The 17240-nt window shown below is 36.9% G+C and overlaps 1 protein-coding gene across 1 annotated transcript in view; it reads right to left on the bottom strand.

The window, feature by feature from the left end:
* The window catches only part of SEMA3E (semaphorin 3E), a 154683-nt gene that overhangs the window by 22704 nt on the left and 114739 nt on the right, over nucleotides 1-17240 (bottom strand). The window contains exons 6-12 of the mRNA XM_072866597.1: nucleotides 16036-16155; nucleotides 13852-13994; nucleotides 10972-11086; nucleotides 10560-10629; nucleotides 9129-9273; nucleotides 3864-4086; nucleotides 1088-1179 (exon numbers count right to left, since the gene is read on the bottom strand). Coding sequence (XP_072722698.1) covers nucleotides 1088-1179; nucleotides 3864-4086; nucleotides 9129-9273; nucleotides 10560-10629; nucleotides 10972-11086; nucleotides 13852-13994; nucleotides 16036-16155 — 908 coding nt within the window. The remainder of the gene's footprint in view (nucleotides 1-1087; nucleotides 1180-3863; nucleotides 4087-9128; nucleotides 9274-10559; nucleotides 10630-10971; nucleotides 11087-13851; nucleotides 13995-16035; nucleotides 16156-17240) is intronic.

The following is a 17240-nucleotide window of genomic DNA, read 5'->3' as shown; positions in this document are numbered from 1 at the left end:
CAGCTTTGCTAGATACTTTGACTTTCTTTCAGTTCTGATGCTACAGAAAGTTGTGAGGAAATTGTGACTTTCAGAAGTATTGCCTTAAAAGAGTTTATTTAAAAACAACCAGCCAACACTTAATTCAGGATTATCGGAGCCACAGGAACACTACAATTTCCCTGTCAAACATGACATTAGCTCTTGCCACCACTGAATCTCTTTTGTCCTACTTGAGAGTGATAAGTGGAGTGTTCTTTATAACAAAACATTCATTGAAGATAAGATAAAAATAGCAGGAATTCCTTCTTTTACCATTGTCCTCTCTGCCCTCTGCTCAGATTTCCTGCAGCAATGGCAAGACATAGCCCCTGAAAACCAGCTCAAGAGGGGCAATTTCTGTGATTTTCCCCCTAGGCAACAAGTCAATAGTTACACTGCCTAAATGCAGGTACCAGATTTAAATATCTAATTTTGGATGTTACATTTTCCCTATGGTTGCAAGTAGGTTAACCTCCTACTTTATGTGGCTAACATGACATACTGTGAATACTCACTAAGAGAATTTCATTATATTAATTTTGCCACATACCAAATACTGAGCTTTAGTCATGGGTTATCCTTAAACAGAATGGAGTTTTGCCTCACTAGGACTCAGGTTTACACACTGTAAAGACAGATTAACTGATTCACTCTTCCTGAGGAATGGGCTTTTTTTATCTGGACCTCATTTAAGCTTCCAAGATTGTAGTAGGCACATTTTTGTGTATACAGTTATACTCTTTTAAATACTTAATTGGATATGAGGGAAAATTAAATAAAATACACTAAGTTTCTAATTGAAAGTGACACTACAACCTCCAAGCATGCAAACAGAAAGACAGTAGTCCTGGTTTGCTGTAATATGCTTCAGTACTTGGGCTATAACTCCACCTCAGAAAAAAACTTCAGTTGAAAATGAAGATTTCCTGTCATAAAATAGCTAGATCATTAGAAAATTTCTTGCACACAACTATTATATATTTGTCTATGCTCAGATTTTTTAGACATTTTAATTCTGCAGAACATTCAAGACTTGTAGATATGCTTCATATACAGTACAGTTCACCTTAAATACTTGCAGCTCTTCAAGGATCACTTCTTCCATTGATTCTGTCTCTTGGTTGTAAATTGTAATGACTTTCAGCACAATTCCGTTATCTGGGAATAAATTTAAAAAGAAAAAAACAAAACAAAATTAAATGTTATAATTGGTAGAAACATTTATATGGCCTTCAAATACATTAAATGACTTCTTCAAACAGATAATAGATAGAAATTGTAAATATATACAGATAGTTGCATATTGCTGTTATTGATGAGGATTCTTACTCTTAGAAAATAAACACATATGACAGTTTGTCCCTGGCAAATAAAAGTCAACCGAGACATCCCTGAGATATATGATGAATTGACTTGTATTTTTCAAACTCTGGGTCATAACCCCTTGGTGAGCTGCAAAAGGATCAAAGAGAGTGACCGTATTTCAGAAAAAGAAATGAGAGTAGGCAGGAGCTGAGTCCATCAAGGCAACGGAGTGTAAAGTAGCTTTAATTATAGGATCTGAATGTTTACATTAGTTAGGAAGCTACTAACTATCCTTCATTGCTGGCAGCAGCTCCGTTCCTCCAGGCAAGAATACAAAAACTTTCAGGGGTTCATTGTCTGCAGCCCTTGCCCTCCTCTAGGGAAACACTGAGCTGCTGTTGAGCTGAAGGTGTTAATCAAAGGAAGATGAACCAAAAAAAAAGCTGCCCATTCAAAAAGTCTAAGGCACATTGTAGTTTAAATTTTTCAGCCTTTCTGTCACTACAACTCTTGCAGGAAATTGAAACACACAAATAGCATCTGGTGTTCCACCACTTCAGCTTTGTCTTCGTGACTATTATTAGAATAGTCTTGCTTTCCTTAATCTGAAAATCTGTCATCAACAATGGCAATATCACTTCCTTTCTTCTGTTACTTTCAGTCACCTTTGATTTACAGGGGAAATATTAAGCAGACAAGCACTGGGAAAGATGTTCGGCAAAAGATCAAAGGGGCAAACATAAAGAGGAACGATTAAACTGGGGTCATACACCACTTCTCAAAGAGAATATGTAATCAAAGGCATCCATTTTGTGACAGAAGAGTAAAAAGAAATTGCGTTCTGAGTTCTGATTTTCATAAGTCCCTCTTTGAATCCTGCTGACAGACAAGTGAAAGTTAGCCCTGACATTCAGACTTCATCTTTGATGAACCTTTCTAACCTGCACTTCTACCCTAAGGAAACTTCTGCTTCAGCTGTAAAACTTCAGCTGTAAGACCCTGTTTACTTTTGTTACACAGCAGGTGTTGGACTCCGATAAAAAACGATTAACCCTTTCTAACATTATACTGCCAAGAGAAGCAGTGAGTTTTTTGATGGGAGCTTTGCCAGAGCAGACAATGCAGGGTTCATTTTATAGTTTCTAAAGCCCAAATTCCTATGCTGGAATTTCTTGTCACCTGAGATTAGACATCTTGAGAAGACTAAGCAGCTGTTGGGTGCCAGTCCAGCACAGCTCTAAAGCAGACACTTAAGTCCCCTTGGATTCAACTTTGCTGAACAGAGGACTCGTGTACAAGAGTATTTGATACAACATCTCAATCACAAATGCAAGTGGAAAATATGAAAAATCTAGGCACTATTATAAAATCTGCTCTACAGAGATAAGTGATACATGGCACAATGTTTTATAGACCACACTAAGTCCAATACTGAGACCATACTGAGGCCATTTTAAACCTTAGAAAGCAGCACTAATATAAATAAACCTTTGCTATTCTACAAACATGCTTCTTTTGAATGTTCTCAACACTGAAATGTGCTTATCAGAGGAATTTCATTAGTAAAAAATGATTCACTGTAACTGCTTTCCTAGACAAAATGGTCAAAATGATTTGTGATACCACTCCTGTTGTTAAATTGATAAAGTGTGAATTTATGAATCCTTGGATTTTTTCCAGACAGATTAGATGTGACTAAAGTCTTGCCTAGTTCCAGGCTTTCCTCTTATTTTCTTAAGTTTTCTTATTTTTCAAATATCATTAGAAAGTGTTTTTTTCTCTGGTTGCTTAGAGTTAGGGCAGGTCTATGATATATTTTACCTTAATCGTATTTGTTTGGTAGATGTTTAAAAATCCTCTATGTTTAAAGATGTTTAAAAAAGCTCTCTGTATCTTACGAAAATGGCACAAAAGAAAGACAAGAAAACTTGGCAGAAAAATTCTAACAGTTTCTTTTTAAGAAATTTGGGTATTTCCTCCTTCCTTCCTTGAGCTGTGTTGTAACCCAAATCTGGAAGCTGGCAGTTTCTTTTTAACAGCATCAGCTAGACTTGTGTTCTTCAGAATTGGGGAAAATAAACTGTGGAAAAAGCCAGTAACTTGAACTGATATTTTTGAAAATCGTATCACCTTTGTTTCTCTCAGGTCTCTAGGTTTCAGCTCAGAACTATGATCAGATATATGACTGTGTTCTGACATTTTCAAAATAAGGCCAGTTGTTCAGGAAATTAATTTAAGGTTCTTGTTTGGAAAGAAAAAAAAAATGGAATCCTATACTTAAGTTTCTCTTCCTAGTCTTTAAATGTTTCTCTACCATTATTTTTCTATATAATGTTATCAGCACAGGGAAGCACATGCCTAGAATGACTAACCTCCTTTGTAAGGTGAAGACTGGCACAGTCATGCAAAGAATTGTTGTTAAAAAGGAATGTTGTATTGATTTTTTACTTTTGGACTATACACAACTTAATTTCATTCATCCTGGAGGTAAAAAAACCCTACTAAATAAATTGTCTTCCTTGCTTTCTTAAATTTACCTGTGCCAATGAACAAGACATCATATTGCCCATCTTCAGCTTCCACTCTGTCCACTGCTATTTGTTTAAGATTGTACTTTCCGTCTGTCTTAACTAGTATTGGTCTTTTATGAACAGGCTTGATGGGATGATACATCAGTGGATGACTCCTGGCAAAATGGACAGCTTCATCAGGATAGTCTTTAGTGGTAGTGTACAGACCACCATTCACCTTGCTGGCACACTGCAAAAACATAAAACATAGATTAACCTGAAGGTTTGCCAAATAAATTGTCAGAGACAGGTCTTGTTTTCAGGGGTAATGACAAGTCTACAGAAAACCTGGCATGAAAACAGGCACAGAAGACCACAGTAGGAATTGGGACAGTGAAGTTTGTGCTTTATGCATGTGTGGATTATTAATGATGAGAAGCCAAGAAAGGGAATGCTGAACAAAGCCTTGGCATTGTCATGCTTAGAAAGAGGGAACTCCTTCTCTGTCATACTAACAGTAGAATAAATAATGACCCTTTTAGATTTTGACAAAAACCATAGTGCTTATGTCTTCCCCAAATTCATATTGAAGATGTAATCAAAATAGCCATTGACAGAGTTGGGAGAAAGGGGTTTCCTGTCCCAGTAGAGACACAGCCATGTAAAGTCAGCAGAATACTAATGCTTGAAATCAATCTCTAGTCTTATTACTTTTGATTGCAAAATGTATTACCATAAGAAACTAAGCACACTTAAAAATGATGCCAGCAGCAACAATAATTCTTGATCTTAGGTATTCTAACAGTGTTACATTTGATTCTAATTCCTAACTCACAATGACAGTATTATATATCACAGTTTAGCTTGAAATACCAATGTTTGTATTGATCAATCTACTGTTTTGCAAAGCAAATAGACTTTATGTCAATGGCTGATTAAAAGAGGCTTGCTCCTTCGGTCAAATATGCAATTAGGGATAATTTAATGCATTGAACAGAAAAGTTAATTTTAGGATGCTTTGTGAAGGATATAGTGTTCCCTAACTGAGCATAGATTCTACATTTCCAATTTGCTTCATGATGTCTAATTGAAACCATTTATGATCAAGCTGGAAATATCTCAGTAACCATTTACTTTCTTCAAATATTCATAAGACAGTGTGGTTTTAAGAAGCATTTCAAGCAAAGCCACAGTAGCAGCCTTTCTCTATTTAAATTGGATTTTTCAATCAATAAAATGAAATAAAATACTCTTTATGTTTACTGGAAACAGTAATTTTAAACTTGTGGTCAACTGTAATTGACAATAACAAACTCCTGCACTTGTCAAGTGGGGCAATGTTTGTTTCCACTTTTTGGGCTTAGCTACAGGAAAGTATTTGTTCAGTGTTGACTTTAAAGTAATTGTCTAATCAACCTAGTGATGGAATTTCACCGGCTGTTTGCAATAGAGGCAGAGCTGGAGCATGAAGACAGGCTAAACCTCTGCTTTTCATGCACTGCACAGCATATCAAGTGAACAGGCATTGCCAGGTTCCCTTTGCAAAGTTCTAGCCCTGGATAGATTTAATAAAAATAATCCTTCACAGGCTTTTCATTTTTAATTAAATAAAATCAAGTAGTCTGGAAAGGAAACAGAGGATGCAGCCATCTCTGAAGTCTATCAACACCGTTTTTGAGGTAACTGATGTCATTCCCAGAAGCATCACAGTCTAAATGCACTAAAAGAATCAGCAAAATAGGAACAGAGATTATGGCAGAAGCAGTGCTTCAAGCAGACTTCAGAGAGCAGCGGATTGCAGACTCGTAACAGTCGTTTTCTGTTTATTTAGCTTTAAACTCTACTCTTTCCTTATAGACTCCATATTTACCCATTCAATAGCTAAGATCAAAGAGTGCTGACTCTCAGAGATGCCTAATAGTAAGTTATTTTTGGCCTCTTGTCACTCCCGTAATGGGAAAGGTAGTGGGATTCAGCTTACCAATATGCTGACCTTTTTTTTGGAGTGTGAAACCTAACACTGTGGGCTACAGCCCGAAACATGCTTTCTCTTCATGCTACTGGAAAAGTGTTGAAAAGACCTCTAAACTGTGTCCTAAATGAGCAGCCAAAAATGAATCAATTAATCCTCTGTTAGCTACAGAGCCAGCTACTTCGGCCTCTGATGTGCTCTGCAACATATAGAGACAAACATGGTTAAATCGATTAACACCCAGGAAAGACCTGGTTCCTCAACTAACTTGTTGCATGACATTGGGAAGATTACTTGCGCTCTACTTTTATCCCTGTTTCAGCTCCTATGCCTTGCCTGTTGGGGAGGCTACAATCCAGTCTGACCCAAACGTAGCCATTCAGAGCCAAGGGAAAGAAGCATCGAAAGCGAGTGGAACTTAGGGCAGCCTTTCTGTAAATCATTGTCAACTTCGCTGAAGTGCTGGCTCAGCATTCTCTCCTTCTTGCCAAAAACCCACCATTTAAACTTCAGTGCTAGGAGATATCAGTGTAATGACTGTAGTCATTTATACTGAATTCCTTCCTGTGTTTAATGCTAGTCCAAATAACATATGTGAGGTGTTCTACCACCTGGAAAAAAAATGAATACCACTTAAAGAACTTGGACCATACCATCTTTGTAAAATATACAGCCATTCTGCAATCCATGCATGGTACTGTCTCATTATCTGGTAAAACTGCAAAACCTGTAAATTTGCTGTACAAAATGTCAAACAGGAAACCAATAATTCCTTTGAATTCAACCATTTTGCTCAAAATGAGATAATTTACTTATCTGATTTTCTATCCTCACTCAATACCAATGACTTTGATCTACATCAAACAAACAAAAAACCATTTGGTATTGATGTCAGCACTGCTACAGTGGTAACTTATTGGCCAAGATGGTCAAATCATATTCATAATGTTTAAATCCTAGATAATCTCTTTTTTGGAGCATCCACCCCTGCATTTTGACTTATGGTTCTAACCCCAAGAGAAGCAGAGGAAACCATTAATTTAAAATGAGAGAGGACATGCATTCAAAATCATAATACAGGGAGAAAGGCTGTACTGGCATGGACTAGATAAGCTAATAGGCCTTTTCACCTCTCATTCCTGCGATTCAGTGATAAATGAATTGTATGCAATGTTTATTTCTGCAAATGATTGCTTTTAGTATAAAAGAGAATATTGATTCAGTTAACAAAGGAAAAACAACACTGCAAGTAATGCTCCAGCAACTGTTTATTCCACCGTTAAGCTCAAGAGAGCGAGCCCCTAGCCTGCAAGAAGATAAAGAAGTGAAGTGTGAAAACTGGAGTGGGGGGGGGGGAATAGCCAAACAGCTATTAGAAATGTCTTTGCATCTCACAGTGTAAAAATCTGCACAGTGCTGACATGATAAGGGGTAGACCTTCAGTGAGTGTAAACAAAAACAGCTTTGCAACATATGACAATTGCCATGGGGGGGTAAGTAGTTGTATTCCCAAAAGGTATGGGGCGAAGAAGAAATGCTGGGTGTGATGCTTCTGTGGGTTAGCCTGGCATTGCCTGCTGTGGGGCTCCTCCTGACTTGCAGCAGGAAGGGGAAGGTGAGGGAGGCCCTGGCTGTGCCCCTTTTGTGAGATGCTGAGGGGCCCCTGCAATGCAAAGGGCACCCTCAACCACACTGACAGGCAGTGAACGCAGGGTCGCTCTCCTCACCCCCCGAGCTGGGATTTGAGAGTCTTGGGGCAAGATACTACAGGGATAGAAACTTCAGAAACACCTAAAAAGAGAGTGAAACAGGAAAAGGGTTTGAGACGAAGATTACTTGTGATGCCTCTGCAAAATCAACATAGAAATTAGGAATTCCTTGTAGAAATTAATTACCTGTCTGTAAGTAAGGAGTTTGTGATTTCCTCCAGAATTTCTATTCACCGAATGAAAAATCTAAGTGCCAGGGGAACAACTCTCTACATGACAGCACCTGTGTAGCTGCAGAGTATGCTACAATAGTTGCCATATTAATTGCATTTTTAAAATATGTCTTGTTTCTTTTCTTCACTTAATGTCCATTGAAAAAAAAAGTAGTTTTAAAGAAACTTGTGTGAAAATCAGCGACAAGCATGAGTGATTTTTCTCATTTTGGTTCTTTGCAGTGTTGTTTTAGTATTCCTATATTCTTTGTAAAAGGTACACAACAAGAATGTTAATAAGCTTAGGAACCTGATAATAAAATGTCTCTCTGTGATGTCTGAAAGCAAAGCAATGAATTGTGAGGGTGCTAAACCATTGCTTCTAGAAAGAACAGTCTTGAGAGAAGGACCTCAGGTGATGCTCAGGATTTACTCCTTATCTACAAATGTGTTTATTCTGATTAGTTACTTTTGTTAAAATCTGTGTCTCATTTCTCACCTGGCCACTGACCTAAATCATAGAAATATTGACATGTGATCCTTTTTGAAAAAGAGATTAAAAAAAGGAACCAAAACCACCTGATCTTGAAATAGGGGATCATTTTTTTTTTTTTTTCTTCCTTTAACAATTGTTAAATGCCCTGGTTTCATCAGGCAATAGCAGGAAAGTGAATTGCCTTGTGTAAGCTTGTTTTTTCCAGTAATGAGCTTATTTACAGTGGAAAATATTGCATGTATCTGAAATATATATATTTTTAATGTAAATATAGGTACATGTTTCTAGTTCATCCTGGCTTTATTTTCCAAGTCAGTAAGGACAATTTGTTCTCCAGAAAGTTCTATTAGAAGAAAACCTCATGGTTCACTCAATGCACTTAAATACATTTGATTTTTAATTTATTTCTTTGGCAATTAGATTCAAATTATCAAGGTTCAGATGCAAAAAACATGTCAGCAGTCAAATTTAGAACAGTTATTCTAGGCTCAATAGAAATTGAGAATCCTTCCCAGGTAATGCACTTAACTGCTTCTGAATGCAGCATCTGACCCACCTTCTACAGTGGCCTCTTTCTACCCCTGTTGCCTGGGGTCCTAACTTTGGGACTTTAGGACCTTAACACAAGGTTGCTAAATTCAAGTCCCAACAGGATTCTGAAAAACCTTATATGCTTAATTCCACTATTTTCCTTTGGGAAATGTATGGTTCTAGTATTGATTAAACTTATTGCTGAGACATTCCACACTTTTCCAGAAATGCTAGACTATGTATATATATATTCAAATAAATATACCCTGGACTGTGAAGTCAGGAAGATTTGTACATTAGATTTGTACATGTCTGCTTTTTCTTCCCGAATTCATTTACATGGCAAAGCAATGGAAAATAGATTGTACTTACTGAACCAGGTCTAGGATAAGGTACTTTTCCTTCGTATAGAGCCCAGTGGTATTCAGGTCCTTCTTTATGAGCATATGGTCCATTGAAAGCTGCTCGGACACTTGCCATGTGGTAAACACATATAGCATATCCTCTAAATATATTGCTATGAAGTAAAATTCAAAGACATTATTAAAGCAGTACGTCACATTCTGGACATATAATACTGGTATTGTGTAATTAAAAATAAGTCAGATTTCAGCAGTATTCAGGGAGAAAAAAATACTTATTCTTTCCTATATGCTTTTCTTGTAACTGCTGTGCCCAATGTTCTTTACAAAGTCTTTAATATATTTATAACATTTCTCTAGGAAGCTCCGTGTTGTTATCCCAAAATTTGAAGATGGTGAACACAGGCTCTAAATTACTTGTTTATAAACACAGAGGAAGCACAGAAAACTGAACTCAGGTCTTATACGTCTTTGATTAGTGACTTAAACAGTTAACCATTTTTCTTCTCTAAGATATTTCCTGTTGTTACTTTAGAAAGATGGGAATCATCCAATGCTGACTGAAATGAACAGGAGTCTTTTTATACTGAGTGGGAATGTTGGTTGGTGTTATTAGTTAGATCATCAAGATCGATCTATGTAGATTAATCCATATAAAAGTATCTTTTTTACTTTTAGTTTTTATTCACTTAGGTCTGGAGAAGCAATTCATTATTTTTTAAAGAAGCATCAGTTCTCTCTACAAATACATTATCTCTGAAGACTCCAGAAGGTGATCCAGACCATTTTAATTAGGTGTCCACCTTTCTCTGCTGGCATAGGGAGCCAGTAGGAAATGCTAGGTGCCTGCATCCCTAGAGGACCAGATCTGCCTTGCTTTATTAAAAAAAAAAATCTGGAGAATGAAATAGTTGCAAAAGTAGAGCTGCGCTTCTCTACCAGTTACATCCTGAAGTAACAGTTGGATCTCCAAGAAACAGGTGCTGTGTGCTTGCACTTGAACTAGGCTGCAGTGGAAAAGGAGGCCGCCAGCAACATCACAGCTGGTGTTTTAGGCTTCACTAAGAAGTTAGTAGGAATTTAAGCTGCTATCTACTTAAACTTGAGTTACAGTGGAGCTCTTAAAGGAAGACAGGTGGCTCTCATAGGCTGCTCTTATAAGCATGCAGGAGTGTGTATACTTTGACACTAAGAAATTTTCAAGCAGAGAAACATTTAATTAATTTATGATCCAGATAGACTGGATCACTGAATGAGACTTCAAGACCCTGAGCGTCATAGAGCAGTTTTTACATTAACAAGGAAGCCTACTGTGAATAGAACAAGGATTAAACTGTTTACTATATATTTGCTAAGGGATATTTATAATGCAGCTTCTGTCTCTTCAACAGGCTGTTTAAACATTCCTCTGTTGCTGCTGTTGTTTCTTCTAGTTATTTACCTTGTAGTGTTGAAGAGGCCAAATATCACTGGATTTTTGTTATCACGAGTTTGCAGCAAAAACACATCCTCTGTAAAATTTAAATGCAATGTTATTGGTCACAAACTACTTTTCACAGCCCCAAAAGAGAAACTTCATTGCTTTTTAAAAGTGTAATCCTATTTTACTCATATATGCTATTTAATTTTATGCAGATTTTAAAAGAAATCTTTAAAAACAATGCAATCAGTAAAGGCATAATTGATGATAGTCAACTCCATATGTATAGAAGTTCACATACATTGAAAACAAAACGCTAACAATCATTCCCTGTTAATGAATAGAAATACAATATTTGACAGTAAGATGTGTTATCATGAAAGTTTATGTTTTATGTGATGGTTTTAAGTTTGTTGCAGTCTAGGATATTTACCTAATTCATCAAAATGCGTATCAATTCCGTTTCTCCCAGGCACAGAGCAAACTAGCCTGGTTTTGAGGAAAGTGCTCCATTTATTCACGAGCATTCGCTGGCCTCCCATATCATTCTGCGTAGAAAGAAACAAATGCTGATGGTAATTTGAATGAGTAAGTCTAGAAGCACAAACATCTCTGCTGAATTAGCCGCTCATTGTATGTTTTAATGTCAAAAGCATGCATTTTCAAACCACACGTCTATTACTAGTATTATTTCTCTGGAGTCAGTTTTCAAGCAGGATTGCACTGATCAAGTCCAGGTCTCATTAAGAGCTGTGGGTTTATAAGAATTTTTTAATTCTGTACCGCATCCATGGATAGTTTTAACCGTACAGCTTTGTTAAGCTTTTTTATTTCTCTTTTTTGTTAACTGGATGTACTCAGTACATTAGCAAAGTTTAGCTTTGCTTTGGGAGCTCAGTGCAGGGTTAGATCAACACATTTGGAAACTGAAGCCCTGAATCTATCTATAGAGCTCGTACAGCTGGGGCAAGTCTGAGGCAAGTGTCTACATGGTGTTCTAACAATTTCTCAACAACTTTAAATAATTCCTGCTTTGCTATGGCTGTCTCATCTTTTTCTTGCTATTGCAACTGTTGGACAAGAAAAGGGGGCATTTAGTATTACTTAGTAATCAGATTCTGTAACCTTTGGGTAGCATCCTCAAAGCTATGGCCTTATATTCAGGTAGACTGTGTAACTGACTGTTGAAGGCTCTGTATTAGGCTTGCAAAACTCTTCTCACAACTTCATTCTGAACTACTGAAATGAATTTCTTTCTTCAGCTTCACATTGAGATCTTATAAAAACAGAGATCTATTTTCCTCAGAAAAGTGGAAATATACAGAGTAGGTACCTCTGTGTTACAAAACCTGTTACAGATCAGATGAAAATGTAAAAGCTGGGAAAAAAAGCCAGTTCTTGAATCACCAGCTAGCTGTTTTTTGTATTCATTAAATCAAATTTGAATTATAGCATACGGCTGTGAAGTTAATGTCCAGATGATATGGAGTTTTGGGCAAGCGGAAGAGAAAGGTCTGTGGGATTTTGGTTTAACCCATAGCTAGAGATAAGACATTCAGGTGGATATATTTCAGACTAGAGAGAACTATTAAAATAATCTATTCAGACATCTACCAGAACATAGGCCAAAGAATTCTACTTCAGATCTTGATGCAGGCTTGAATTCAGAAAGCCAGCAGACTTCGTGAACATTAATGTCTTAGGCTGCAATTTGGTACTTTGCATACTTCAGATATTTTAAGTTATACATGAGTACTCCTTAAGAAATTTTAATAAGCAGTATGCTGGTGAGCATATGTGACATATACTATACATTGAAGTAATAGAAGATTTTTAACTTGTGTCTTGCTCTTTGCACAATAGTTTTAGGAATGTATCCCCTACAGTTAGGATGGAGAATGCAATTTTTTTCAGAAACAAAATCAGATGCTAAGAAATAAACTTCTAATTTCTTCTTTTTAATCAAGCTGATGTAGTCCCAATGGGAATGGGAGAACTCCTCTCATCAGCCTTACTGTAGTTCAATTAATAGAAAAGGAATGCACCCAAACTTCCTCAATTGTTCAGAGAGGACCTATTATGGGCAGCTTAATCTGGAAGACCATATATTAACAGTGCTCTTCTCCAGCATCTGCCCAAGATCTCCTTCTTGTTTGTGGGGCCAGGGAGCCAAAAAGAGATGGGATCAACACACCAGGAGCGTGGTCTGAGTGGGAAACGGATAATCGTGCAGGGCAGTGGAGGGAAGCAAGGTCTTTCCTCGTGACTTTTCTGCTCCTTCTAGTAAACCTTATGCCTGGCTATGATAATAATTTGCTGGACAATTCAAAGCTTTTTCTAGTTTTCTATCTGCACAATTTTCCTTCATTGCTGTTGAGAAGAAGAGGAATGAGAGATGAAATGAAAACATTAACTAGCTACTATTTATAAAGCATTCTATAGATGGTTGACATTGCACCCCTCCTATCGTTCATGCATCAGAAAGAGGTTTTCAAAATTTACAGAATCACAGAATAGTTGAATTTGGCAGGGACCTCTGGAGATTGTCTAGGCCAACTGCCCTGCTCAAAGTAAGTTGCTTTCAGCAAGTTGCTCAGACCCGTGTCCAGTTGGGTTTTGAATATCTTCAAGGATGGAGACTCTGGGCAACCTGTGTCAGTGTTCAACCAGCCTGGCAGTAAAAAAAAGTTTGCTTACATTCAGATAGAATTTCATGTGTTTCAATCTGTGCCCTTTGCCTCTTGTCCTGTTCAGCTGGCTACAAAAGCCAGCTGTCTGATAGGCTAGCCATCGATCCTCCACAAATGCAGGTGAGTTAAGTCCCCTCCTTGCTGACAGAATAGGAAGGCAAGAGGGAACGTCAGAGAGGACTGGTGTCTGGGCTGGTCCTGTCACCAGAAATGTGAGGGGACATCAATTTATGTCAGCTGTGAGAGCTGCAAGAGGCCCTGGACCTACAGCCAATACTAAGGGCGATGGAGCCTTCATGTGAATTGAGAATATGGATGGTAAGAGAGTCCTGTGGGCAACTGCTATTACTGTTGCCACGTATCAGGACAAAGAGAGATGGAGTTGAATAACAAGATTTCTGAACTTTGCCCTCCTCTCTCAGCAAAATTCAGTTTCAAGCCCAGATTTCGGATTGCTTTTGAATTTTGTAAGCTTGAGGCTGTTTAGATGCAGGGTTTTCATTCAGACCTATAACTTACTCTCACATACATTAACAGATGCCATATTTGCCTGGGGGAGAAGGACCAAAGAAAAGAATATGCTTTTTTATCATTTAGCTGTGGAAACAGAAAAAGGATCTTACCGCACATACACGTCCCACTCTGGTATATATGGCATGAGTGCTTGTCTCGGCCTCTAATGCTTTTTCAGTAAAGAAGAAATATACTTTGTTATCATCGTGGTCTTCATTGTCAGGAATCATGTATGAGCCAACAAATTTTGGTTCTTTAAAAGAAAACAAAAATTAATTTAATTCAAGTTTATTAAAACATTCTCTTATTTTTTCAATCCTTAAAATCAGCTGGTAGCAAAGAAAAAAATAAAATTAAAGAATCAGGGATCTGTCAGTCAGAGAGCTACCTAAGGGGAACAGGGTCATAGAAATAGAAAAAAAATTATTTTTTTGTGCGTGGGTGTCTATAAATCATGTGGAATACATTAATGTCAAACTATTTTTATAGCTCCAGTTCACAAATCAATATTCCTTTGTATGTGTGCAGGAAAAACATTCAGGACTTTTTCCAGTCCCGTTTTCTGGGTTTTATATCTTTTAATTTGATTAGGCTAAAACCTGGCACTGATATTCACATAATAATCTCTGATCCCAAACCAGGTGTAGGAATGTCAACTTTGGACAAAAAGCCTTTTAGATAAACAAAAAGCTCTGGTGGTTCAGCTAATAGCTGTTATATGAACATATATCTTCATAGTTAGAAGATGCATTGTGTATCTTGGTCATGAAATAAAAACCTTCCAAATTTTTCCTGTTTTGACATTGTGCTGTAAAGTTGAAACCTAAGTTCAGACGTCAGTCCATGCCTTGTATACCTTTTAACCCTACACCAAACAGAGCTGTGAATTATTTAATCTCACTGAATTGTAGCAAAATTTTTACAAGTTCTTTAAATGAGAATATCATTCATACAATTAGTATGATTTCTTAAGAAGCAGTGGGTAATGTAAATATTTTCTAACTTCCTGTTCTCCATGAAAACAGTCATTGTATTTGAAAACACTGATACAGCACTTGCTAATTTTCTGAAGTGTTTTTAATATGCATTTAAAAATATTCGCTTTCTGCAAATTTAAATTTCAAGTATAGACAAAATGAAAACCAAAGTTTGAGGCCATAATTTAGATAATTCTACATTTAAAATAATGAAATCTTCCAGAGAGAAGAGAAGAGAAACTTCATTTGCATATTGTGAACATGCAATTGATTGTTGCAACCCATATATAGCCAATCTGAATACTCAGTTCAGCAAAGCTCTCAGTATTGGACTTAAAGCATATCTAAGCATGTTCTAAACATATTTTTTTTAAAAAAATGAAATTAATTCAAGTCTGAGGTCAGATTCGTGTAGGAAAAAGTATGCAGCAGAACTATTTTCTCTCTTCTGATTCAGGAGAAAACTGCCTTGAAATCTGAAAGAAGAAGCTTCTATGTCCTTTAACTGAAAAGATGATGCTCACCATATGAATCACCATAAAAGGCAAGTATTGACTCTCCTTGCCAAACATTAGCAGTAATTATGTCACTGTTATGATGAAATATTGCAATACTTTTGGAGCAAAGCAAATCAAGATTCTGACTCTGCATTTCACAGACATTTCAACGCTTTGAAATTCAGTTACATTTCACATTGAAGGGTATGAAACAATTTCTAAATTTCCCAGCACATTATTTTTTTCAATATTTTTCTTATGGAATATTGTAATTTTCTTCTTTAAAATTACCTGCTTTAACTTTTTATTTCATTTAACTGTATGATCATTGTATGTTTATTATTTTGCATTATTGCATGACATCTCTTTACTACACAACTTGGCAAAGATTGGGTTGTTTTATTGCAACATAAAGGCAAAATGATCTCATTTAGAAAAAAGTGCACTGTGTTCTAATTAGAATCTCCCGTTAATTAAAGAGATAATTTTAAGATATTATTTTAGTTACATCTGGCATATCATGAAATAGTATAGAATATGCAGAGCATAAATTAAAAGCAATTTTAAAAGTGAAAAATGAAGGACTTAAAAGTTCCACTTGTTAAATCCAGTATGTAATCAAAGTAAAGATTTCAATATGTTCATCCTGCCAGGAGATTCATGAAAAGTTTCATGGAAAAAAGATAGTTTAAACAAATTCATCTCCAAATGGATATACCTATGCAGGAACAATATCATTTTAATTTCTGGTTAAACAGAAATTCTCTAGACATCTGAAACACCTCTGGTTCCATGTTATTCTTTCTCTTTCTTCCCATACCTTTCAACAGGCGCTCACTATCAGGTTCAGTTCGGAGATGGGCCATGCGATTCATGGTGCGAAATAGAGCAGCATCTCTTCCCCAGTAGTCACTGTAGAGACCAGTAAAAAGTTCACCACCTGCAGACCATAGATTAAAAAACAAAAACAGAACACTCTGGTAATGCTCTACTTATTAATTTCATTGCATGTGATAGCAACGGCATTATAAACATGGCTCATTAGTATTTCCTCAAATTCAGGTAAGAAGACGAGTCAGTAAGTTACATATAGTCTAAAGAGCATATGGACATTGTTCCTACCAGCACTGCAACATTCACAGCTGGAACAGAATGAGGAAAAGAATTTTAAATGTCATTCATGGGCTTGGCCTCCTTTGCAAAACTGACTTAATGACTTTGGGATAGATTCACACACAAAACATGAAGGCATTAAATTAACATCTAACCACATCCACCACAATAACATCTGCCACATCAGGCACCTAAATTCAAAGATTTCACTGTCATTCGGTTAATGCCTGGTCCTACCCTTTGTCAGCACCTAAATTTTCACCAGTGCAAAGACTCTGAGCAGTGGTTTGCTTCTGAGCACTTCCAGACTTGCCCTGGTCTTGCTAATGAGAAGCAACAAATTGCTTGGTCCCAGACTGGAAGGGATGTGTTGGGTTTATGAGGAGCCAGAAATAACAGGAGCCAGAAAATGGGATGAAAATACAGCAGCAGGTTTCAGAGGATGCAGTACTAAAGAAAAGAATAGTGATAGCTGCACCAAACCAAGGATTTGGGCTACACTGCATGGATACAGCTCAAGGCTAAACCATACCTGAATCCACAGATTGTACCTCAAACAGAGGGGTGTTTCCTGAGCATAGTTATCAGATTTGGCTCTGTACAAAACATGGCTGAAAAAAAGATTCATTAGTGAAGCACATACTGAAAATACTGGAGAGCTGGATGCAGTTATCTCCCCAGCTGGACAGGTAAGAAGCAGTACCTGTTACCTTAGAAGTGATTTCTATAAACAAGCATGTTTTCTTAGGCTGAGGAGGTTTTCCAGTCAGCCTACTGGAGCTTTTCCACTTTACCTGAAATAACTACAGTTTGGGTATAACTTACTGGCTCAGGGGCTTAGGTGTTCAGTGGACAGACAAAAAGAACATATTTTTCTCTGGTCTAGCAATAACTTGTTTTCATATCCTTAAA

The sequence above is a fragment of the Ciconia boyciana genome, chromosome 1, assembly GCF_034638445.1.
Source record: "Ciconia boyciana chromosome 1, ASM3463844v1, whole genome shotgun sequence".
Classification (NCBI taxonomy): Eukaryota; Metazoa; Chordata; class Aves; order Ciconiiformes; family Ciconiidae; genus Ciconia; species Ciconia boyciana.
This window is presented reverse-complemented; position numbering and strand designations above follow the sequence as displayed.